General features: G+C 39.8%; 3 protein-coding genes and 1 long non-coding RNA gene across 4 annotated transcripts; 1 reads left to right on the forward strand and 3 right to left on the reverse strand.

The window, feature by feature from the left end:
- Positions 1–6,074: 6,074 nt before the first annotated feature.
- On the reverse strand, positions 6,075–7,689 carry LOC115692163 (uncharacterized). Its single transcript, XR_004007093.2, has 3 exons — positions 7,654–7,689; positions 7,451–7,569; positions 6,075–6,623 (listed from the first exon to the last, which is right to left on the reverse strand). It is a non-coding gene; the product is annotated as an uncharacterized LOC115692163 (long non-coding RNA).
- A 270-nt stretch (positions 7,690–7,959) lies between these two features.
- On the reverse strand, positions 7,960–10,123 carry LOC130135997 (uncharacterized). The gene is made up of 5 exons (XM_056305938.1): positions 9,500–10,123; positions 9,254–9,380; positions 8,808–9,098; positions 8,636–8,737; positions 7,960–8,516 (listed from the first exon to the last, which is right to left on the reverse strand). Exons 1-5 carry the CDS (start codon positions 9,520–9,522, stop codon positions 8,010–8,012), a joined length of 1,050 nt encoding a protein of 349 aa, XP_056161913.1. The 5' UTR covers positions 9,523–10,123; the 3' UTR covers positions 7,960–8,009.
- Positions 10,124–14,163: 4,040 nt separating this feature from the next.
- On the forward strand, positions 14,164–16,219 carry LOC115692162 (chalcone synthase H2-like). Its single transcript, XM_030618926.2, has 2 exons — positions 14,164–14,438; positions 15,210–16,219. The coding sequence occupies exons 1-2, from the start codon at positions 14,261–14,263 to the stop codon at positions 16,217–16,219; spliced, it is 1,188 nt and encodes a 395-aa protein (XP_030474786.1). The 5' UTR covers positions 14,164–14,260.
- Positions 16,220–24,141: 7,922 nt separating this feature from the next.
- Positions 24,142–25,999, reverse strand: LOC115692164 (probable LRR receptor-like serine/threonine-protein kinase At3g47570). The gene is made up of 2 exons (XM_030618928.2): positions 24,730–25,999; positions 24,142–24,641 (listed from the first exon to the last, which is right to left on the reverse strand). The coding sequence occupies exons 1-2, from the start codon at positions 25,991–25,993 to the stop codon at positions 24,289–24,291; spliced, it is 1,617 nt and encodes a 538-aa protein (XP_030474788.2). The 5' UTR covers positions 25,994–25,999; the 3' UTR covers positions 24,142–24,288.
- Positions 26,000–26,435: the final 436 nt, after the last annotated feature.

The raw sequence follows: 26,435 nt of genomic DNA on the forward strand, positions 1-26,435 counted from the left end.
ATGGGCCGGCCCGCGCGAAAAATAAAAAAGAGGGAAGAAACAAGATGGGCCACACGAAAAAAAGAAAGAAAAAAGGATGGGCCGACTAACTTGGCTCGGAAATCTCTTTTTTTTTTTTTTGAAATTTAAGTAAGATATGTCCTAATCGATCCTATTAATGCAAATGCACCTAATGTCTATGTGCCATGCAATTTAATGAGAATATTTTTGTTAAGGGGTTAAAAGATTAAACCCTAATTTTTTCTATGCGATAAAACTCTAAATGATTGAGCAAAATTTAGGTGTCAACAGAGTGCAATTAACTTCCCATCTACTAATGATCTGTCCTTATTCCTTTCCCTCTTTCATTCAACCACATGAATATATGTTTTATTCATTGCAAGCCGCACTTGGCTGAATACATATACCCGGGATATTGCCCTTTTGCAGCCGAATCCTCAAGATCGTGGTAATATTGCTCTCTATATTTCTTAACTTGAAGTGTCACGTGTGCAGAATATGATTGATAGGTTAGGACAAATTTTCATCATCGCGGGCCTAGTTCAAAATCGCAACATTTATTTAGATTCATCCACCGCCAGTCCAATCAATATGCAAATGCACCTAATATCTATATGCAATTTAATTATTATTTTTGTTTAGGCACCGAGATCTATCCCTAATTTTCTATGCAATAAATGATTAATCAGATCGCCAAAATTTAGGTGTCAACAAGTTTTAAGATATGAAAGCGATGCGCCTAGTTCAGTCCTATTTGTTGTTAGGGTAAAATATCACCAAATACCCCAAACTTGTACACACTTGCCACATTTACCCCAAACTAAACTGTGTCACAAAAACTCCCGAATCGGTACATCCATGCTACATTTACTTTAATCTAATTTTTATATTACAAAAAATTCTAAACCGGTAAACCCGTGCCACATTTATCCTAAACTGGTGCACAGTGCACTGTCACGAGATGGTGCGGTGGCATATTATAACAGTTGGCATGATCTGGGGAAATTTCTCTTACTGTTACTTAAGGCACATATGCATACATTCTCCATGCTCCACACACCTAATATTTATGCTTTTAATTTCATGGAATTTGACCGGTCGGTTCTTTTACATCAGACAGCTCTTGCGTGTAGAGAGATGCATCAAAAGATTGGGATCTTGATTGTTCTTTGCAGCAGTCCGCAATGAACCATCAAATTCTGACGAAGTTTTTGCATTCAGTGAACATTGAGCACTATAGTTGATGATAACCATCTACAAAAACCGGATTATTATTTTCTTTATCAAATAAAAGGCGATATGACGTAATTTCCCGATAAATTTTTTTATCTACGACCATAGAGTGAGTGTACCTTAAGTGAACATTGGAGCCATATTACCTGAGAATTTTAGCCTTGTATGGCTGCACGTTCCATTTGAAGGGAAAGTTGTGTATTGCCCTTAATTGGGTGAAAACGAGGCAAACACGCAGGAGTATAAATTGCATAGCCTGCACCCCCTCCCCGTCCCTCCTCTTTTCTTCATCTGTTATGTCCGACCGGCCTAATGAATTCGATCTAAGAAATTTAAACTGGTTCAGATAGTGAATCTCTGTTTAGCAGCTGGTGGCCCAGCTAAACCTGGTGCAACAAACGTATTGAAATTTTTGGCACAAGGTTGTCTACGACAATAATACTGTTTTAAGATTTCTCTTACCAGTTGAAGTTTTAGTTTGCTATGATGCTTTTCTGATTGCTTGCTTGGTACATAAGTTATCCTTTCCAAGTCAATTCTGTAATGCTGCTCGGATCCCCTAGTGAGCATGGTTTACCGCAGAGAGGGAGGGAGAGGTTTTCCTTTGAAGAATATTCAGATGTGAGGTATAATTGCTGAACTTGACTTCTTTGTATTACAACTGGGGATTTCATATAGTTGAAACCAATCTTTCTTTCCATCAGTTTAATGGCGGAATTGGATGTCCCCAGCTCTTAAACATTGTTAATTATGTCCAATTTGGAAGCATAGTTCTATACCTAGTCTGAACCAGAGTTTCCAGTTTCGACTCCCAAAGGAAAATTGATTTTGGACTTCGGAGGGGATGTGCTCATGGACATTCTTTTCCTCTTATCACAGTAGCAGATTAGTTATGTCTAACTTGACTAATTTACTAAGAGGATTCCAAGCGTTGAGGAATATGTCATGCAATATCATGCCTCCGGACATACTGTTCAGTACATTGTACATCGTATTCTTTCGAATAATGGCGAGTGGACAAGATCCTTTGGGGTTCAAGTACTTTGTTCAAACGAACAACGAGTCGTCTCGATGAATTAAATAAGCTGACATTTGCAAATGATGTGTATATATGATGATGCATGCTCGTATATTATCTAAACAAGGAATTTCGGGTGTCACAACACAAACAGTATTTGTTATCGAGCTGCGTCAAACGTATGTTCATATGAAACTAAATCTCAGAATTTCATCTTCGCATCTTTCATTTGAACATGCTTATTTGTTTTTCTATTTTTTTTTCCTTCTTTATGTTGATATGTGAAGGGGAATTCTAGTCGTAACACAAGTCTATCAAGCATGCAAGTCGATATCTTCCAGCATGCTGCATTCTCCCACGCAATAGAGCCATTGCATCTTAATGTTGTAAAACATGTAATTTTCGCACTGCGATTGACGTGACCACCCGGCTTGTTTTTGTCTCATGAGCTCCTTGTCCTTCAACAATCTTCACAAGAAACTACAGAAGATGGAATTTTTCTTGGCTACTCATTGATATTGGAACATTTTAAACCATTTCGTGAAATTCCCACCAATAACATTGTTTTTCCCTCTTGTGCCAACTTCCTAATACCGTCACATTGCATTTAAGCTCACGAAGAAACACTACGCTAAGTTGCAGAGACATAGGAAAGGGAGGATTCAAGAAAATCCCTCCAGCCACATCGTTCAGATCTATCATTTCTAGCAGGAAAATTATCAAAATAGTCCTAAATCTATTGCAATTGTGCCAATTCAGTCCTAAACCTTTTGTATTTGTGCCAATTCAGTCCATCCGGCCAATGTTGACGTGGCAATTTTTTAAATTTTTATTTTATTTTTTTTCAAAATTTATTTATTTATTTTTTATTTTCTTTCCCTTTTTTTTTTCTCCTTTCATCTTCAACCTCTAGCCGCTCGCCGACCCCAGCCTCTGGCCGATCACTGAACCGGCGACCGGTCATAGGCTGGGGCCGGCGAGGTTGACCTCGCCTATCGACGGCGAGGTCGAGCCTCGCCAAGAACATTGCAACGGCGAGGATGAGCCTCGCCAGATCTGGCAAGGTTGGGCAAGGCCATCCTTGCCCAGCAATGTCACAACGACTAGGATGAGACCCCGCCAGCGGCTAGCGAGGTCTCGTCCTCGCCCAACAACGTCGCAACGGCGAGGTCGGCCTCGCCGTTACTGGGCAAGACCAACCTCGCCAGTTGTTGGCGAGGACGAGCCTCCCCAGATCTGGTGAGGTCTCGTCCTTGCCCAGCAACGTCGCTGGTGAGGTCAGGCGAGGCCATCCTCTCCGGCAACTTATGAGGTCGGCCTCGCTCGACCTCGCCGTCATTGGGCGAGGCCAGTGGCACTGACCTCGCTGACCCCAGCCTCTGGCCGGTCATTGGTCCGGCGATCGGTTAAAGGTTGAAGATGAAAGGAAAAAAAAAGAAAGGGAAAGACAAAAAAATAATAAAAAATTTCGAAAAAAATATATTTAAAAATTATCACGTCAATGTTGGCCGGACGGCCAGCACTGGATGGTGTCCACGTCAGCACTGACTGGCCAAAATTGGCCGGATAGGACTAAATTGGCAAAAAAAAAAGGTTTATGACTGAATTGATACAATTGCAATAGGTTTAGGACTGTTTTGGTAATTTTTCCATTTTCAGCCCAAGGCCATATGTAATCCATTCTCCAATTGTTGACATAGTTATCATTAAAAGAAGTGTGAGTGTTGGACATGAAAAGAGATAATATTTTAATATGAAAATAAGTGATGGTTGATCATGAAAAGTGGTGATGATTGAGATAAGATACCTATTCCCAAGAAAAGTGGTATGTAAATAGCACCAAATCATACATTGTTGATCACAACTGTTCAAAACAATAAGTTCTTCTTCGTAACTTTCTCTTCTTCTTTTTTCGCATACAAGTTTGATAATACAATCAAGGATAATGATTCTGATGAAATCAAAGCTACAAGGAAAAGGCGTGAGGATGGTGAAAGGAGGTGCCGAGGAAGGATTCTCAATGCTCTGTGAGATCGTCTATATGAAACTTTTAGATCTTACATAAATCCCAGAGACATTTGAAATGCCTAGGAGACCAAATACAATATTGACAAACAAGGTACCGACATATTTACTGCTCTGAAATTATTTGAATTTAACATGATTAATGGACTGTCTCTAAGCAAGTGGGGAAACTTTAAATATATGTTGCCAAACTCAAAGACCTTATGATTGAAGTTTCTAAATCTCTTCAAGTTGTTATAATTATTTCAAAATTAACTTGGAATGATTATCGAAAGAAACTTCTCCATATGACCGAAAACCTAATTGTGGATAATTGGATAAGACACATTCGAATTGAGGAAGGTTTTTGTGAACGTGAGGCTAATAATGTGAAAGAAGTTGCAAACAATGTGCATTTTGTTGAGAATGACAACATGAGCAGAGACAAAGAAAATAACAAGGGAAACAAGAGGAAATTTATTGACACCAAAAACCTTTAACAAGCCTGGCAACAACAGCACATTCCAGATGGACAAGTTTTGCTTTTATTGTGGTTGATAAAGGGCACTACAAGAAGGAGTGCCGCTACTAGAAAAAGCGTAAAGTTGATACAACAACAATTGTTGTGGAGCAAAACACCAATGGATAATTTCCCCACTAGGGCGGAGTCCCACAGGGATGGAATGATTATCGAAAGAAACTTGGAATGAATATCGAAAAAAACTTCTCCATACGACTGAAAACCTAAATGTGGATAATTGGATAAGACACATTCGAATTGAGGAAGGTTTTTGTGAACATGAGGCTAATAATCACTACAAAAAAACAAGGTTTTAGCCACGAATTTTGCCACGAAAAATTTAGAAAAATTCGTGGCTAAAAGAATTTCCGACAAAATTAGCCATGAAAAAAAATTCGTGGCTAATTCGGCGTCGCAAATTTTTGCAACAAAAAAATTTCAATTTTCGTCGCTAAATTGCGACGAAAAAAAATTCGTGGCAATTTTTGTCGCTAAATTAGCCACGAAAATATAATTCGAGGCAAAAATCGTGACTAATTTATTCGTGGCAAAAATCGTTGCTAATTTGCCATGAATAAATTTCGTGGCAAAAATCGTCGCTAATTATTCGTGGCAAAATTCGTCGCTATTTGCCATGAACTGTATTCATGGCAAAATTCGTCGCTAATTATTCGTGGCAAAATTCGTTGCTAATTTTGCCACGAACTGTATTCGTGGCAAAATTCGTCGCTAATTATTCGTGGAAAAATTCGTCGCTAATTTTGCCACGAACTGTATTCGTGGCAAAATTCGTCGCTAATTTACCACGAATATGGTTCGTGGCAAAATTCGTCGCTAATTTTGTCACGAACTGTATTCGTGGCAAAATTCGTCGCTATTTATTCATGGCAAATCTCGTCGCTAATTCGCCACGAAACTGTATTCGTGGCAAAAGTTGTCGCTAATTTGCCAAGACGCTTTTTTTTGTCGCTAAATTGCGACGAAATCTATTCGTGGCAAAATTCGTCGCTAATTTGCCAGGAAATTTTTTTTTTGTCAGTAAGTTTGCGACGACTATTGTTTAGGGACGATTTCGATTTTAAATCTAATTAGCAGCAAAATTAATTGCTAAAATATATATTTAACATTGATTAAGGCCTATGCTTGAATCAATTGCTGCGTGATGATGGAGGTACTGTAGCTCCGAGAAGAATCTACAATAGTGGAGTTCCAACATAAACAGCCCTCCGAATCAGCACATTTTCCGAATTTACGCCCCACAATAAAATGACGGGTATCATGGCACATTCCGTCCCATGTGGTTTCCATGCCCTTGAGAAAGTATTGCATGTTTGCAATACACTACTTATACAATATAGTGAGCCACTCACTCATAAAAGAACAAATGCGAATGCATTATATAAGATACTATCTTTTTATGAGAAAACTAGAAAAGAAATCTTGTCTTGATTGTTCATTTGATAACGCGTGCAGTGACAAATGGAGTAGCAGATATATCCAGTACTTCTGAGGCATGCATCGTTTGTGCTCATCAACACACGAAAGCCAAAGAATTCTAGTGAAACACCTAAGGCTCCTGATTGTAGCATTTCATAGTAACATCTGCTCCATGATAATAACGTTGTTTACCATAACAGTTCTTAAGTCATTTCTCTTATCTTAAATTGCATACAAGCCCCGAAAATATCTTTCCATTGCACCAATTGAGACCATAGCATAGTTGAACAATACAAAACCTGCTTTCTGTATATCTTCTCCTCGATAGTTCCACATGTCATCAACCTATACACAATGACATCTTTCATCTGTCCAATTCGATAGGCGCGATCAACACTTTGGTTATCCGTACTGTCAATAAGAAATGCACACGTAAACTAACAGAAATATGCTCAAGATCTGCTTCTTTACTCATATATGAAAATAGCTACAAAATGTCTAAGCTATGTTTGAGAAAAGAAGGGAGGGAAAACGGATGGGAAAAATTGCACCCCCCCCCCCCCCCCCAAACAAAACCAAGCATAGGTTTAAAGTAATAAATACACCTTTTTTTACCAAAGAACCAAAAGAATTTGCGGTAAGTGCTGACACTATTAGGACATCAGAAAATAAATAACAGCGAATGTAAGCACAAACTTGTATTGTGCAATGAGTTTCTCCAAGTACACAGTAGAAGTTAATGTCAAGAAAGTACCTTCCCTTCCAGGAAGTATGCTAAAAACAACATAAGATTATATCACTAAAATGGTAGTTTTTTGCTCCGTCATATTGTTTTATGAGTCAACTAAGGGGGGATCAAATTAACTTGCGTCAAAATTGATGATTAGATCAAGTCAAGGCTGACATGATGTTCCTTACATGTGTCTTTGCATCATTAGTTCAGTGATATTGGTACCATGAAATATTATTTAGCATAGCAGCGTGAAGCTTAAAGTTGGGTAAGAACTTGTATCATCTACCATAATGATATTACCCATGACAAGTATGGGTTAGAACTCAAACAGTACACAGATTCGTACTTAAAAGTTGTGGAACAGTTAATAGTCCCATAATAAAGGAATGGCATTGAATATGCCCTTACAATATAACAGAAAAAAGAAGTTCTTTTCTTCTTTCCTCTTTCATGTGCTTGCAAAAGTAGTTGAATTCATGGCCGACAATCGAATAAGCAGTAGTACCTTGGATTCCATGCTGGATCGACAACAATCACACGGTCTGCTTTTGTAAGGGTGAGGCCTAGACCACCAACTTGAGATGTCAAGAGAAATATAGGTGCTCCAATGCCTTCTTGGAAATCCTAAGTTCATAAGATGAGAATAGTACATAAGCATGCTGAATTTACAAGCCAGACATCAACCATCTAAATTAGCGAAATACTTACATTTACTATCTTGATCCTGTGGTACCATCAATGCGTAAATACTCATAGCCACGGGACAGTAAGGAATCCTAATTACAAAAGAATTCAGAAAATCAATCGCCTGAATCGAGCAATTCAACAGTTTACTACTCCATTAGTGTTCGGAGATATTTCAACTAAAAAATGTAATATCAATATTTTTTTTTGTCAGAAAATGCAATATCAATATTGAATGTTGGAAAAGTGTAAAATTAATATCTCGAACTACATACTGCACAAAGAAAAGCTCCAAATAAGCATAGGTTGGTCAATATGATCTCAACAGAAAGTAATTGTTGTAAGTTGGTCCTCATAAGCTTACCCCCGAAGAGAATGAACTAGCAAGGACTGCTAATAAAATCATCATCATCATCAGCAGCAATCTCATTATCATTGTGTGGCTCATCATTGTGCCCATCACCTATTGGATTAGTGGGAGGTACAGGAGGAACCTCATCGTGATCGAGGTTGAGGTGTCGCAAGATCAATTGCATTTGTTGTTTCATTCCTCTCATTTCTTCGTCCTTCTGTACAAGTAAATGCTTGAATTCTTCGTCCTTTTGTACAAGTAAATCTTTCAGTTGGCTCAATTTTTGGGTCATTTGCTCCTCATGTTGTGTCCTCCTTGAAATAGCCGCATTGGAGGATGAAGTTGCAGCAGCCTTCGTTGTGTATGCCCTTGACAAGGATCCCATCCCAAATATTTTTCCTCCTTTCATCCCACCCGATGCCTCCAGCCATAATGCCATACTGTCAACCGATGGCTCAGACGCAGCAACACCATCACCACCATCACCACCATCACCACTACTAGCAGTGCTCATTAAAAGTTCATCATATTTTTCCTACATTAACAATATAGATGAAAATAAAATAAATTCATATATATAACTACCATAAGTATTAAAAGCATTCATGGTTTTCATTATAGTTTCCATAAAGTCCAAAGTATAACCTTACATACCTTAATAGCTTTTGCTGGATCGCCAGTCCACATCTTGTCTTTTTTCTGAAATGTGCGTTTAAATGTAGCTGTAAATGTCGGTTCCGTTCCCAATTCATCTGCCTACAAAATATAAACATAAATGAGTAATCATTGAATTAAATTAACTTACAACATATTTAAATAAACTTACCATTCTTTTTCTATGCTCCCCGATGTTGATAGAGCCCCCAGCATATGTGGCTGACGCAGACCATTCACTAGAACTAGAAGCTCGATTCTTCTTATTCTGTTCACTTATTTGCTTGTGCTTCTCAGTTTCCCAAGTTCTCGTAATTTCCATACAATTGTCAGCTTTAATAAAATCCGGCTTTTGTTGATTTCTCTTTGCTTTATTCATCACATTTCGCATGTGATCACCGGCTTTCTTCTTAAAAATTCTTCTAACTTCATTCTCTTCCATTTCATCCCACCTGAACTTCCGCTACAATCAATACAAAAACAACCGAAAGTTATTATGAGGGTCACATGTTACATATCCATTACCATGCACCAGATAATTCGTGACAAAATTCATTCTTGACCATCAGTATGCTACACCGAACTTAGTTTGTGATAAAATAGAATGACAAAACTTACCTTGAACTCATTCCACCACAAATTCTTTACTTCTTTTGGAGCGCTGCTGAAACTAATATACTGCCCCATCCAACAGTTATTGACTATTTTATTAAGTTCCCTCACAACATAGGTGGCATCCGTGAATCTGCAAACAGGTTATAATAATATGGACAATGAAACAATGAAGCATACGGATAATTTGCAGCATAGACAATTCAGTTGACATCCATAATTTACATATACGTTAAAAAATGAAGTACTTACGAATCTCCACATGGCCATATCATGAATCGGCTATCTTCTTCAACATTCGAGTGTTGTACTAAAGAAGAAGGTGGAACCGAAGGACATGCAATCGAAGGAGATGGAACTCAAGTAAATTCAGTTCGCATGTCTCCAAGTTGTCCCCTAATATGTTCTTGAGGTTCGGAGGATGGGCCAATGTGTCCATGTTGTCCATCAACATGTAGTGGTTGAGGGTTAGATGAAAGGACAGGAGAAGAGGAAAGGGCCGGGGACGAGGACGAGGAAGGGGAAGGGGAAGGGGCTGGTCTTCTTTGTGATACCGCACCACGCATGTGACCTCCACGTTTATACTGACAAGTAAGAATGTTAGACAAATATATTAAAAAATATGAACATGTATTAGGGACACAAAATGACGTACGTCATGAACCTTACCATTTTGTTTTAGAGAGCAAGAGATAAACTTGAGGGTTGATCCTCCTCTGAAGAATGAATAAACAAATGCCAAGTTATTAAATAAGGATAAGAAACCTGTTCCTAATGAAATCCTATTCCATCAATAGGGAAGAGAAGAATGCAGTTGAAGCTGAGGCAAGCCAAGCAAATGTCAATAGCAATAGGGCAGATATAGCTTGGCTTAATTGCCCCTATAAGGACCCGGGGTCTACACTGTGTAATATTGTCCACTTTGGGCCCACTGATCCTCACGGCTTTAAAATGCGTTACACAGAGTAGAGAACCCAAGCGTTATAAACTAGCCCATGATTCCCCCCCTAAGCGATGCCGGACAAGAGACATGCCCCCCCTTACCATCCTAGAAGCCTGCCAGGAGCCGCTCCTTGTCCAGGCCCTCTGGCCCCGGCGACCACTCCCCGCCCTCGTCGGACCGGGTCGTTACATTCTCCCCTCCTTCGAGCACAGCGTCCTCGCTGTGGCCCCACACGCGGTCGGGAGTCGGCTCTGATACCATTTCAAAGGACCCGGGGTCTACACTGTGTAATATTGTCCGCTTTGAGCCCACTGACCCTCACGGCTTTAAAACGCGTTACACAGAGTAGAGAACCCAAGCCTTATAAACTAGCCCATGACTCCCCCCCTAAGCGATGTGGGACAAGAGACATGCCCCCCCTTGCCATCCTAGAAGCCTGCCAGGAGCCGCTCCTTGTCCAGGCCCTCTGGCCTCGGCGACCATTCCCTGCCCTCGTCGGACCGGGTCGTTACAACCCCCAACTTCCACCCACTCCTTAATATATGGTTGGCCTCACCTACATTCATTAATTTCCCTCATCCATCTCATCTGCCAACTATTACAAACTCATCTCTCTCCCTCTCCCTGTGCCCCATTTGATCAAAGCATGGTGCCGGCCAGATCAGGACATGACCCATAAGAACCAGGCAGGACATTCCCTTGTATTAAACTTTGTCTCCATGATTGATGACTCCAAAAATTTTATTGTACCTAATCTGCTCGAGAAAAGACCAAGAAAGTGTTTTGTGAATCACCCGTGATCGATTTACTTCATAAGCTAATAATAAGCCCATGAACGATTTACTTTCACCACGTGCCAAGATCTGCAGTGCTGCTCCACAAAGTACCATAGGAAGAAGAAGAAAAAGAAGACCTCTTGCTTCTCAGCAAGCTCTTCCTCTGATGACCATGCATATATATGCAATACCAGAACGAAAAATTCGAACGTTAAACACCCACTGGTGCAAGGAAAAGGAGAGCACGACTCAGCTGGAGCGCAGCGCCGAAAGGGAGATCTGGAAAATACTCTTTTAGCTCAAAGTCAAACAACACGAGAAGCACATTGACTGGCCTCAACTATTATGTCTTAATAATAATGATGAACAGTCAGAAATGCAACTAAAGCGCTCTTCTTGCTTATCATCCGAGCAATGTCATCAACCAACAAAGATACTGAGAAAGAAATTTAATAGGAAAGAAGAAAAAACAAGATCTGATCACGCTTTAGTAATACAAAACTTCAGTGGAGCAGATTCAAGAACAATTATACTTCTCCTCCACCCACGGATGCAAGTCCCAATGTTGGGCCAGAGAGAGAGAGAGAGAGAGATCAGAGACATAAAAATAAGGACCCATTTGCTTGTACTAAGGACAACGTTCATAGGAATCCTAAACTGCCAAAGCTTTCACAGGCAAGGTCTTGCTATTTCCAGCAAAAACCACCTCCTCTTGCCAAATACGTGGACTTTATTTTATTTTCGTGGCTAAATACGTGGCTAAGAACGGATTAAATTCATGGCAAAATTCGTGGCTAATTAGCCACGTATTTAGCCACGAAAATAAAATAAAGTCCGATATGGCATCGAAACTTTCTACGTGGCTAAATACGTGGCTCATTACCAAACGTGGGCGAGGTCGAGCGGCCTCGCCATGGCCGCCCGACCTCACCGTCGCCCAGATCTGTGGCGAATGTGAAAGAAGTTGCAAACAATGTGCATTTTGTTGAGAATGACAACATGAGCAGAGACCAAAAAAATAACAAGCGAAACAAGAGGAAATTTATTGACACCAAAAACCTTTAACAAGCCTGGCAACAATAGCGCATTCCAAGTGGATAAGTTTTGCTTTTTATTGTGGTTGATAAAGGGCACAACAAGAAGGAGCGCTGCTACCAGAAAAAGCGTAAAGTTGATACAACAGCAATTGTTGTGGAGCAAAACACCAATGGATAATTTCCCCACTGGGGCAGAGCCCCGCAGGGATGGATTCCCCGCGCCCATCCTTATCACCACATAACACAGACACAGACACAACCCACCCTCTCTGTCTTCTCTATTCGTTGGCACACCGCTCATCACTGCCCCGCCATGTCGCATGGCTCAACCACCGCATTTTGTGGCTGGTGGCACGATAAACCCTCCATTTCGAGGATCCACTCTTATTGATCCTCACAGATGATCTACTCTTTCATTTTATAACCTTCTAACATAGCCCACATTTTGTCCCTTAAGAAAGTCCATGCAGATTTATAGAAATCTGTTTGGTATTGGAAATTGTGCTGTGAATGCGCTATGCATGCATGCCCCGCTCGTCGAAAGATGAAGAAATTGAGAAGAGAACGTGTTTACTCTTTTAATCTTCCTACTCTGTGTTAGAGTAATTAAATATTAAATCACGCATTCATCTAACAGTTTAAGTTTTTAGAATAGTTGGCAGTGGCTTTAACAAAATTTTACATGATATCATAGCTGGAGATCTTGAGTTCAAATTTTTTCAAGTCCCGTTTGCCTTTTCAATTAAATATATCCATGCTTAGTGCTAGGTAAAAAGACCAGGCTAAGCGCGAGAAATAGTATTAGAGTAATTAAATATTAAATTACATTTTCATCTAATAATTTAAAATTTTAAAATAATTAGTAGTGATCTCACTAAAATTTCATGCTCTGCTCGGCATTTATAGAGGGAGGGAGCCACAAGATGGAGACCTGCTTGGCGTTTATTGACTTAGGGGAACACAAGATACCCTACTCTATTTTATCACCGTAAAATGAAAGGTCAGCATTAGAGGATGACAAGAAGTTGAGACAAGGTCACATGCAAAAGCAAGTCAATGGCGAAAATTATAGAAGAGAGAGCAGAGCAACCATTGTTCTTGGAGGGTACCTAGGCCCTTTTACAATCATTGGCAGAGCGAGATTTGTGTGGTAAAACACCGTGGGTATGGGACTTAATCTAGACGTGAGAAATACACGAATGTTCAAGTGATTGTAACATTATATTTCTCCGATTGATTAATGAGTTATTTATTGGCTCTCTTCGTGGACTAGGGTCATACATTCGGATCGAACCACGTAAATTTCTGTTATCTATTATTGTTCCTCATTTTATTTTCTATGATAATTTCATTTTCTCGTGTCCTGATATTGTTGCAAAGACCCGGCCCATTTTTCAACAATTATCGGTCTCGTAATACTTCTTGGTGGAATTTTTGTTGTAATTAGTTCATGTTATAATAATAAGGCCTCATCACTAATAAAAGTAAGGGATAATGACATAAATAATTTTTTTAACTTTGGCTCAATGTGCAACGTGGTTCTTGAACTTTTAATTTGTTAATATGGTCCCTAAATTCAATGCGGTCCCTGGACTTTTGGTAATTGTTCAACTTAGTTCATGAACTAAATGAAATGTTCAATGTTGCCATTCCATTAATTCAAGTTAAGGGATAATATTAAATATTTTCACATAATTCAGAGACTAAACTGAACATGTACCAAAAGTCTAGGGACCACATTGAACAAACTGAAAATACAAGGATCACATTACACATTGAATTACAATTCAGGATCACATTGAACAAATTAAAAATTCAGGAATTATATTACATATTAGGTTAAAGTTCAAAAATTATTTGTATCATTTTTCATAAAAGTAAAAATATCTCTTGACTCGGCTATCGAACTCAATATCTTTAAATGACCAAAGCTGGTCCTTGTCGGCAGCGTTCCACTAGAAGCCAATTAATCAGATGCTTCTGCTTCCAGTGATTAAAGATCCTCAGAGCAGAAAGACAGGTCTATACAATTCAATTAGACACCTATTTTATGCAAACAATAATATATGGAACGTCGTTGTCTCAAACCAAGCGCGTGCTTGCCAACTTTTATTTATAAAAAGCGAGACAAATAGGCTGCAAAAATTCACAGATATACTAGTTGCGGTCTCAGCTTCACTTTGAACTTCAATATAGCCTCGCCACAAATCACGGGCTACATTGAAGTTCCAAAGTCCCAAACACAGGTCTGAGATAGATGGGTGCCGTCGAAAAGATCCGCGAGAACCAGCGGGCCAAGGGACCAGCGACCATCCTCGCCATTGGGACGGCGAACCCTGCGAACTGCATGTACCAGGACGAGTTCCCCGACTACTACTTCCGCATGACCAAGAGCGAGCACATGACGGCCCTCAAGCAGAAGTTCATCCGCATATGTGAGCCACACTCTAGTTTGCCCTAGCTACAAAACATTGCGGCTTCCATTTCAATGCTAGTGATTTTTCTTGCTTCTCCCATTACCGAAATCAAACTCATTCATATGTTAGAATAAGAAAATGGGTTCCACGAAAAAGAGAAAAGAGTCCATGCATCTAATCCCAAAATTCATATCTTTTATACAAATTGGGATTCTCTACAGTCAAATATAACTGCAGTAACTGAACTGTAATTAGCCCTTTGATATATCTATATATCATCCCATATATATGTACTTTAGACGGCTCATGCATATTTATCATTTTTTTCCTTTTATGATCCTCTTTCTTTCTTCCCTTTGCCCTGCCTTTTCAATTTCCATGTCTATCCTTCTCTCTCCTTCACTTGGAGCCGCCTGTCGCAGTTCTTCCATCGCCGCCACCCTGCCATTGCTTCCCTCTCTCTGCCTAAGATTTCGACCTCAGATTTGATATTTCCAGCCCTATGAGCACAACCACCAACGCAGGGTTACATGAGGTTAGGCCACCACTCACAGTGGTCACGACCTCCATCTGTCTTCATTGATAGAGAGAAAGATGTTATAGTTTGTACTTGCATATCATGGAGTTAGTTCCTGAAAGGTGGAGGCAATTGAATCATTTCGGTGAAGATACAGTTAAACCCAACTGTAGATGTCTTTATCCTAACTTCACAGTTACAAAGAAAAACTCCAGTGCATGCATGACAACGCTATTCTAGGAAAGTAAAATCAATATTCGTGAACGTCCCAGGTGACAAGTCAATGATCCACAAGCGCTACATGCACTTGACCGAGGAGCTTCTCAAGAAAAACCCCGAGATCTGCTCGTATGACGCCCCTTCACTCAACGCACGCCAGGACATAAGCATCGCCAGCATCCCAAAGCTCGGCGAGGAGGCAGCGTCGGAGGCCATTAAGGAGTGGGGCCAACCAAAGTCCAAGATCACCCACATCGTATTCTGCTCCACCTCCGGCGCTGACATGCCCGGCGCCGACTACCAGCTCATGCGCCTCCTCGGCCTCAGCCCCTCTGTCAAGCGTGTCATGCTCTACCACCAGGGCTGCTCTGCCGGCGGCACCGTTCTCCGTATCGCCAAGGACCTTGCTGAGAACAACGTCGGCGCACGCGTTCTAGTCGTCTGCTCTGAGATCACTGTCGCTTCCTTCCGAGGCCCGTCCGCTGAGAACCATGCCAACCTAGTGGGCCAGGCCCTTTTTGGGGACGGCGCAGCCGCACTCATCATAGGGTCCGACCCGGAGATCCCCGCTGAGCAGCCCATATTCCAACTCGTGCGGACAGCAGAGACGGTTTTGCCAAACTCCGAGGGCACCCTCGAGAGCCAAGTGCGAGACGTGGGGCTCACCCTGGTCTTATCCGACAGGGTCCCGCATTTGATCGCGAGCAACATCGAGAAGAGCTTGAAGGAGGCGTTTGAATCGCTTGGCATAAGCGACTGGAACTCCATCTTTTGGGTGCCTCATCCGGGTGGCCCGGCCATACTCAACCAAATCGAGGCCAAGCTAGGGTTGAGAAAGGAGAGGCTCCGAGCCGGGAGGCACGTGCTTAGAGAGTATGGGAACATGGCGAGCGCTTGTGTCTTTTTCGTCCTTGATGAGATGCGGAGGAAGTCGTTGGAGGAAGGACTTGCGACCACTGGTGAGGGGTTGGAGTGGGGCGTCCTCTTCGGGTTTGGGGCGGGCCTCACGGTGGAGACGGTGGTGCTTCACAGCGCGCCAACAGTGACCCGCGGATCAAATTAATCAATAACTTAAATGATATGACTATATATGTATTGATATGATTTTGATGTTATTGCATGATATTTTATTAGTAGGAAGTAAGTTTTGGGTTTGGAGGGATTGATACCTAATAATCGTCTATTAGATTTTTCTAATTTATTAATGTTGTAATCATTGTGTATTTTCTTAATAAGATTGAGCATTAGTCAAACAGTCGTGAGACTTTTTGAATGAGAACTTGAGTTTCAACCCACACGGAGGCTTACTAAGATAAGCTAGATCCACACCAAAACATAGGAAAATAGCTGTATGTACTAATTCCAACACATCGTTTTCGAGAAAATGACACAAATGGTCCCTAAAATTTGGCCAAATGTTCAATGTGATCCATAAACTTTTAATTTCTTCAATGTGGTCCGTAAACTTTAGTCCAATGTATAATGTCGTCCCTAAATTTTTAAATTGTTCAATGTGTCCTTGAATATTTGATATATGTTCAATTTAGTCCCTAAACTTTGTGAAAATATTCAATGTTATCATTCCATAAATTCAAGTCCATAGACAACATTGACCATTTCCATATAGTCTAGGGACTAAATTGAACATGTACCAAAAGTTCATAGACCATGTTGCACAAATTAAAAGTTCAAGGACCGCATTGCATATTTGGATAAAGTTCGGAGACCACATTAAACAAATTAAAATTTCATGGACCACATCACACATTGGGTCAAAGTTTAGAGATTATTTATTTTTCCCATCGGTAGCATTTGAACTTCACTACTGGGCATTCGAAGATGGCCTAGAGAGCATTAGAGGATCTGCCAAAAATTCCAACAAAATCAAGAAAATTTTGAAAAAGAAAAAAGGACATGGATCCTATTATTTGGTGATGCGGGAGCATTCAATTCTATGGAACAATCCTTAAATTTCTACTTGATTCTATCAACTAATCCAGCAGAATTGATGTTCATTCAAGCAAAAGCAAATTTTGGTTTGCTTCAATGGGTCAAGAAGGAAGTTATCGACGTGGAGGCTATCAACCAAGTTATCAATTAAGAAGTTGTCAATTTTTCTCTTGCCGATCAAGTACTGATTACCACACTAGTTGCCGATTTCAAAGACATATCGATGGGAGGCTATTCTGAACAATTTCCTTGAATATTTGTTGATCTTCCAAGATGGTTATTTTCTGGCCAAGGCTGGTAAACGAATTTAAAGTCCAAGTTTTATGAGTGTTAATGGTGATGTAGGTTCCAAGAGTCAAAGTTCTAGTTCCTAGGACTATATTTGCTTTCTAATTTTCATGTCTTTAAAGTTTGTTATTTCCTATGTTTTAGTTCCTCTATCATTAGAAGAGAGTTCTTAAGTGTCATGTAGAGTTGATGACTTTCTCTATTTGAGTAAATTTCCATCCGATTCTTTATCTAACATCGTTGGTGGTGAATTAAACATTTTCTCTATCCTTGGCCGGCAGAGCAAATCCTATGTCTTGGTGGTAAATTGCCATTATTCTGGTTTTTTATCCTTGGCAAGTGGCTTGTGCACAAACCTTCCTTATCCAACTCATCTCAACACACCCGTCCATACACATAATCCAATAAACCACCGCTCTTGAAATCACTCGTCCCACACATGCATCATTGAGATAGCATTGAGGAAGTTATCTCTCTCTCTCTCTCTCTCTCTCTCTTCAAGCGAAGGATATAAAGGGTGAAGAGAAAAAGGGAAATAAAATCCTAGTAGTGGCTCAACTATATAATTATGGGCAATCATCTGAGTGGTATGAGTGAAAAATCGAACAATGTATACCTAATCCAAGCGCGCAAACAAAATTCTTTGATCATTAGACGAACTTCGTAGAGTTGGACTTTCCCTTATTGCTAATGTCTAATTTGTACTTAAGTATATTAATTTTTAAGAAGTTCAACGGTAGATGGGGTAGATTTCATGAATACTTATCAGTTCATGCTCGTGTTTAAATTGTAAGGGAGATCAAACTTGATTCATAAGAGGTATGCAATCCAATTGAGTTAAATCAATCAATATGGAATTGGAAATAAAAACAAAAAATCCGATTGAAAAGATCGATCCAGTCAGATTTTTTAATTTTCTATTTTACAACCTAGAGAATTGAATATATGAAACCCGACTAATTGAAGGCTCGTGAAACACCTTACAAGCCTTGTGACATGATTTAGTCCAGGCTTTTGGTTCAAACCGATGACCTAGTCAGCTTTGCCAAACATCGATTCATGCATGGTTAGAAAACAACACCAATTTGTTAATTATTTACCTGTATTTCAAATACACATCTTTTATTGACCCTTATAGAGAAAAAAAAACAATATATAATTTCTAAAATAGTTCTTTAAATCAAGTGATGTTTCCAATGCCATAACAATTTCTTGTACAATCCTCCAAGAAAACATGTTTACACAATAAAGTTGGGAAAAATAATTATGGAAGAAGTGACTTTTGTTGCCGAAGAAAAACAGTCCAGCATGATATGATGTTTGAAAAAAGCTGTTTTCACTGTGGAAATATCATTACTCTTTTGTCAACCATCGCATTGTTTTAATCGTCATTAAATGCAAAAAAACCCAACTTAAATAATGTTTGAGCTTAGGAAGTAAATGTTACTCTTAAATTATATAATGGACACTAGTATTTTGCCTTTGTCATTCCCTCTTAACTTGTCAAACCAAAAAAAACTTAATCAGTTTAATTTATTCTCAAATGTTTGTTTTAAAATTATATCTTGAATTTGAGTCCGAATATAAAACTTGACTCGAATTGACGTGTGGAGAATTCTAACACATATTCGGCGAACACCCGAATGAGTCTTCCTGTTTTTAGGAAAATCCAAAATTTGGACTTTTAGACTATGAATGATATCCATTATGTTTCCCTGTTTTTCTATTTTTCTGTTCTAGGGAATAGGTTTGGAATATAAATTCGTTTAGTAACGCAATTTTATTTTTCTATTTTTGGAACAAATTTTGATTTCAAAAATAGGTTTGGAACAGAAATGAGAAGTAAAAATTTTATACTTTTCTATTTCTAGAACAAATATGAGAAATAAAAATTCTTCTTATCGCTCGCCCTTACTACTAGCCGATCACCCACCCGCTGTCCGCCGCCATCCACCCGCCGTCTGCCTGCCGCTGCCTCTTGCCACCCTCCTCTCGCTGGCAGCCGTCTTCTGCCGCCATCCGCTGCCACCAACTGCCCTCTTCTTGCCGCTGCCCTCCTCCTGCCATCACTCACCTACAGTCGCCACCTGTTTCCCGCCACCGTCCTCCACACTAGCCATACTACTGTCTGCCGCTGCCTCTTGTTGCCTCAATCGTTCGTTGCCTGCCGCCCACTGTCCACTCGCCGGCTGCCCGAAAGGAAGAAATTTTGTGCCATTATCAAATAAAATTTTATTTCAAAAATAGAAATTTTATGTTGTTATCAAACACATTTTTTGCTCAAAACTAATCTATGGAATAGAAATAGAAAAAATCAATTTCTGGCCAGAAATTAATTTCTCAAATACAATGGTTGTCATTTACACCCTTACTCGTATAAATATTCTCCAGCTAGGGTTTTGTCTTTCAGGCTGCGTATGTAGATTAGTGAGCAAAGGAGTCTTGGTCGTGAAATCAAATTGTGCAACGAGCTCATATTCGTGAATTACATCTAAACGTGAATCCGAGAATGTCATAATCTTGATTTAATATATTTCTCTATGAGATTGAAAAATTATTTCGATAGGAATAAATGAGAGAAAGTGTGGACTAGAAATTTCTAAGAACGTTTGAGTAACTCGAGTATGATTGTAATCTTTTTTTGTATCTCCTAACCTAGATTGAATCTTGTGTTGCTCTCCCCTTTAATGTAGATTAAACTAACCGAGCCACATAAAATCTAATACTCGATTTAATTTTGTAATTTTAGTTAGTATTATTTGATCGCTTGTTTGCACAATAATCGGTATCAAAACCGGGCTAGGCTAAGTCGAAGTGAATTGATAGGGACAAAAATGGAAAAGTGAAAATCGACCAAGTGAAAAAGTTTGGTTTGTGGAAATTGTAGATTAAAGATTACCTGTATTAGAGAAATCTACACTAACACCTATTTGGCAAAAGCCAGAATCGGTAAAGCAAGCCGATCGGGATATGTTGGATAGATAAGTGGCTATTATTTTATTGACATTGCGTAATCTCACATATGATATCTTCGAACGAGAATAACACTGCAGGCCTCGCCAGCCCAAGTGCGAGCATCCCTCACCTGAGAGCTGTGAGGGCCAAGGGAGGGTGATCCTCGCTTGAGGTCGGCGGAGGGAAAATGGGAAAAAAGAAAAAGAAAAGGAAAAAAGGAAAAAAAAATAAGAAATAATTTCAAAATTTTCAAAAGTTTTGTAAAAATTATCCATGTCAACGTCAACCGTGCCACGTAGGATGGCTGGCACTAATTAGACTGCCACGTCAATGATTTCCGGCCAAAATTGGCTGGAAGGTTAAATTGACAAATCGTTAAAAGATTTATGACTAAGTTGGTAAATCATTAAAAGTTTTAGGACTAAATTAGCATAATTAAAAGGATTATGATGGAATTGGCCGCCACACAATATGCTCAGATTTTTTGGACAATCTTCCTCGAAAATGGTGGATTAATGGAAAGTTTTGATAGGATAGGCAAGTATTTAGATTTAATTAGCATTGAGGAAGCACATTAATATTGTGATCCATTATGATATGCTTCAAAAAAGAAATAGAATTGAATATTAATATATTCTTCCCTAAATAAGGGACCTCTTCAAAAGCTGATGTGTCTTTCTAACAAGTTTTGACTTTTTTCCCTAAAAGTCAAGAGAAGCCTATTTGCTTTCGCTTTATTTATTTAATAATATAAAGATAAAAATACCTGTGCTCGCTTATCCCACAAAACAAAAATCGTGTTTACCTAAAGCGCAGGTTAGTCACTGAACTTATGCTTCCTTCAACTTAGATATTTTTGCAATCAAGTACTTGGACATATAGAAATTTTCATATCAACACCATTTGTAGCCAACTCCAGCAAATTGAAGCTAACTTGTTGAACAGTACTAACCAAAAGCCTGATTCCTAATAAACGATGTCATTTTGCAATGGACCGCCATTAGAAAATTTTATTAGTTGCATCTTGGATTGTTGTTCCTACAGTATGCTTGATGCAAATAGTTTGCCTATGGCGCAACTAAATTTTCTCGCAGCATATTTTTGGCTTACATTCACAACCATGTCGATTTGAATACGCCCTAATTAGAGGCTAATGGACCTGATCGGAAAAATTGCACAAACTCAAGGAACTTGATGTCACGAATCCTAAGTTCAAGGGCCACATAAAAAAAGAGCATAGGAGTACAGTGACAAAGTGCATGTTTTTCCTTATTAGGTCTTGATGAACCACTGGTACTGAACTCGAGTTAGGCTAGGCTTTTTCCATCAAAGCGGCAATTCAAATTACCGTTTCATGATAATGTTCGTATCACTGTCAATTTGTGTTTTCAAAAGCCCATCACTATTTTGATTTTGTTAGCAATATAACCAACTAACAGTAACACTAGGGTCGATAAAACGGGTTAAAGCATATTATGTCACGTCATGTTAATTTTTTATTTCGCATTTTGCTTTGTGCCATGTTCAGGTCATGTTGATCGGTCATGTCAAACATTTTTCCTTAGCTTAAGCACACAAAAACTCGAAGATCATTTTTCTATGTGAAAAAGTAATTTGAAAGCATCGGTAAATTTAGGGATGAAGGCACACGTAATTTTTTAACTTTTCCAAAGTGTTCAAATAGGTCTGTGAACATTATATACTTTGTATGAATTGGTTCTTTTGTTAAGAAAGGAAACGAAAGGGTGAGGAGGCCTCTTGATAGTTTTTACCGCATGTCTCATGCTTTGAAATTGATGTGCCATGGCATATTACATGTGATTACTACTATGTCACGTCACGTCACGTCATTTTCTTATTTGGTTTGCATTTGCATTTGCCATATCATGTCATTTTTCTGTCATGATATCATCATGCCGTGTTGCATTTAATTATTACCGTGTCATGTTGTTCTCCTATCACGTTGAAATCCAAATATGTCATGATATGTTGCATGCGAACATTGTCATGTTATGTCAATTTCTCATCATGTTTGCATTAGAATTTGCCATCCCATGCTACATGTGATTATTCCCATATTATGTTATTTTCCCGTTATATTTTGCATTCGAATTTGCTATCTCATGCTCCATGTTATTATACTATGTCATGTTATTTTCTAATCATGTGAATTAAATCGGGAACTAGCCAAGTCATGTTACGTGTAAATATTGCCATATCATATAATGTAATACTTGGATTATGAATTTGTTATACAATTTGCATGGGCCATTGTCATTTCATGTTACCTCTCATCACATTCGAATTCTAGAATTGCCTTAGCATGTTGCATGTAATCATTGGCATGTCATGTCATTTTCCTTGTTAATTGAATCATGAACTTACCGTATCATGTCGCATGTGATTATTGTTATGCTATATATTTTTCTCACTATATTTGAATTTCGAAATTTGCCATGTCATTTTATCATCATGTTTAAGTTTTGAATCTCTCATGTCACTTTGCAAGTAAATATTGACATGTCATGTTATTTTCCCGTTATATTTTGCAGGTATTCGTCATGTCAAACTTCATGTAAAATCGCTATGTCATGGCATTTTCTCATCATGGTTCAATCACGAACTTGCATGTTATGTTGCATGTGATTATTGACATGTCATGTCATTTCTCATCATATTTGAATCATGAGTTGTCATATCATGTTGTATGTGATTATTGCCATATCGTGTCATTTTCCGGTCACGTTTGAATTCCAAATTTGTTAAGATATGCTGCATGTGCATAGTGCCATGTCATGCCATTTTATCATCATTTTTTTCCATATGATGTCATTTTCCTGTCATACTTTGTATTCGAATGTGTCATCTCGTGTTACGTGTGATTACACCATGTTATGTTAATTGAATCACGAACTTGTCATATCATGTTATATGTGATAATTGCCCTGTTATGTTATTTTCCTCATCATATTTGGACGTGAATTTGAAATGACATGTTCCATGTGATGTTTGCATGTTATGTCATTTTCTCATCATGTTTGAATTCCGAATTTGCAATGCCATGTCATTTTCCTCATCATATTTGAATAATTAATACATCATGCCATGTTGCATGTGATTATTAATAAGTTGTGTGATTTTCTCATCATATTTGAGTCTCAAATTTATCATGCCATGCTGTGTGCGAATATTATTATGTCATTATTTTCTCGTCATGTTTGCATTTGGGTTTGACTCGTTATGTCGCATGTAAATATCGCTATATCATGTCAATTTTCCATCATATTCGAATCCAACTTTACATGTTGCATGTGCAGTAGCTGTGACAATGCATTTTGCACACGCACCTGCACACCCAAAGTTCAACTCGAGGTAAAACAAAGGAATTTTTCTTGTTGGGAGAACGCAGCAGAAATCCGATACCTTTACCTAAGAAGATCGCCAAGAAGAAACCCAAGTCCAAGCCCGTCAACATACCCAGTTAGACTTACTTTCCTTCAAAAGTTCAACCCAATAAATTATGGGTCAATTAAGATATATTAACTGCTATATAAAGCACCAATTCTATGATGTGTGACTTCACTAACACAACTCACACATGCATCTCAATACTTCTTTGAAGAATGGCTAGCTGGAAACCTAGACGGCCAATATGCCTGGAAGGGGGTTCTGTGTTTGAAGTATAGTGCTGGTTACAGTGGCAATGGCGTAACTGCTGTGTTGTTCAACGAGAATTTACTCATATCCATCTCAGCCAGGCATCATTCTAAGGAGCAAAGTTGAGGAAACTGTAAAGCAAGTAAGTAATTTAACGAGTTTACTCCAAACTAGAATGTAAGTACTTCGTCTACGTCATGATGATATACATCAAACAGAATAACCAGTACAATCGAACTTCTCTATGGCTAGTGAAACCTGGTTCTCCTAGCAAGTTCGTCTTCACAGACCATGTTCACGTCTCTTGTCCTGATCTCCGCTGAATCGTCCCTGGTTAGGAGATCCATGAACATGGCATGCTCTGTAGATTCTCAGGAGGATATGCCGCATCCAATCCATCTTCAGCTGTTTGTTAGCCGAGTGATCGATGCACGCTAGCCCAATCTCAATGACCTGCCGAGCTTGTTCGATTGTAGCACTTGCAATCGTAATTCTCTCGTCCAACAAATTCTGGCAATTTGCAGGGAAATTCGTTCGGATGTACTCAATGAAACCGGCCTCACCCGCCTCAAGGTCTCCCATTTTCCCTCTGTCTGTGATCATCTCCAACAAAAGCACTCCAAACTTGCGTTTGTCTGATTGAAAAAGGCCAAATGAGAGTCAAGTTTTGCAATCTGCTAAACAACATGAAGGAAAAATGCAAGTTGAGACAAATGAACTTACTCTTCGAGCTGCTGTTTTGACCATCAAATTCGAATCGCAATATCAGCGGCTCGAGATTTTCGGACAAGATAATACTGCTAGTCCTGAGATCATACCCCACTTGAGGCCACAATTCATGCAAATAACACATGCCTTCCATGACTCCAACCAATACCTTCAACCTGTGCTTCAATGGAGGAGCTCTCTCTGTTAACCACATCTCTAGGCTCTCTCCGTCCGTCCATTTTGTCACGACCGCTCTCAATTCCCAATCGTCGCACCAACCAAATACTCGCACCAGGTTCTTGTGGTGCAATTGGACAAGAACCTCGCACTCTTCGACGAATTTTTTCATGCTTTCATTGGAAATCTCACGCCAGTATATCTCGATCCTCACTTGAGTACCATCTGTCAGAATTCCTCTGTAAATGTCTACTCCATCACTCTTCCCCTCTAAGTTTTCACGTGAGAATCCGCTCGTCGCCGCCTTAAGCATCGATGTAGTGAAGTGATGTCTCGGTTGTCGAGATTCCGATGATAGATCACGCCTTCTAAAACACAGCATAGCGATGAAACCCACAATTAAAATCACCATAACCGGCAAGCCAATCATCAGAAACATCGCCTTGAAGGCGAAACTCTGTTTGTTTGGAATGAGGCCTGAGTGAACAAAATTACTTGAATTGAACCGCCTGAAGACCAGGCTCTCGGACAATTTACACTCCGAGAAGTGATTGTATGAGAGGTTGAGGACGGTCAGGTTGACCAGGGAAACCAGCCTCTCGACAGGGAAATCGCCTGAGAGCTCGTTGCGGCTGAAATCGAGGGCCTCTATCTGTGCGCAGGCCAGAACGCTGGTCGGGAACTCGCCCCTCAGTGAGTTGTTCGAGAAGTCGATGGACCGGATCGTTAGGGGGCAGTACTTCCAGAAGAAGTCGAAGGACAGGTAGAGCGGTGCGATCTTGGGGCGGCCCCGGAGGTCGATCTTGTCGAAGGACTCGATGCAGTTGGGATTGCGGGACTCATTGCAGAGGTGGCTCGCGACGACGGTGAACTTAAAGATCTCGTTGAGGCCGTCCAGACGGCGGGAGTCGCCGCAGTACCGGAGGGAAGGGTTGTGGAGGCAGTTGCCGGCAATGGTGGAGTTGAACTCGGGGGGCGGCCACAGGTTGCGGAGGTCATCAACGACGGTGGTGGAGAGGATCACGGGGACGAGGAGAAGGGCGCCGACGATTGGTGGGAGGAGAAGGGAGGCCATCAGGCGAATTTGCTCACGGTTGGGCATGGTCGATCTCTGAGAAGGGAGAGAGGAATTTCAAATGCATGGCGGTTTTCGGTTTTGACGGCAAAAGGGGAAGGAAGTTCGCACGTGTGCAACAGGCCCCTCACGTAGTCTTTCCCCTTTTTTCCCATTATTCCTAGAAAAATGCTGGAACTTTACATATTTCGCAAAGCTAATTTTAGGGCGCATGCCCGTGCAATGTACGGCCACTTCTTTGTTTTAGGACAATGATACAAATAGTGCTTAAACTTTGATCCAATAATAGCAAGCTGATGCATTATTAAGTAAATATTTAGCTCGGCCTCTCTCGAGCCCATACCAATCGCAACTTTGAGATTTTTAATTTAATCAATTAGATATGCAATTCAATTTATGTTGAAGTCACCACTAATTTATTATAGGTTGATTAGAAACACAAGTAAAATATGGGAGAGCATTTTACTTA

The sequence above is a fragment of the Syzygium oleosum genome, unplaced genomic scaffold (genome assembly GCF_021117445.2).
Source record: "Syzygium oleosum isolate NSW1041296 unplaced genomic scaffold, Sole_v2.1 Sole_v2.40, whole genome shotgun sequence".
Classification (NCBI taxonomy): Eukaryota; Viridiplantae; Streptophyta; class Magnoliopsida; order Myrtales; family Myrtaceae; genus Syzygium; species Syzygium oleosum.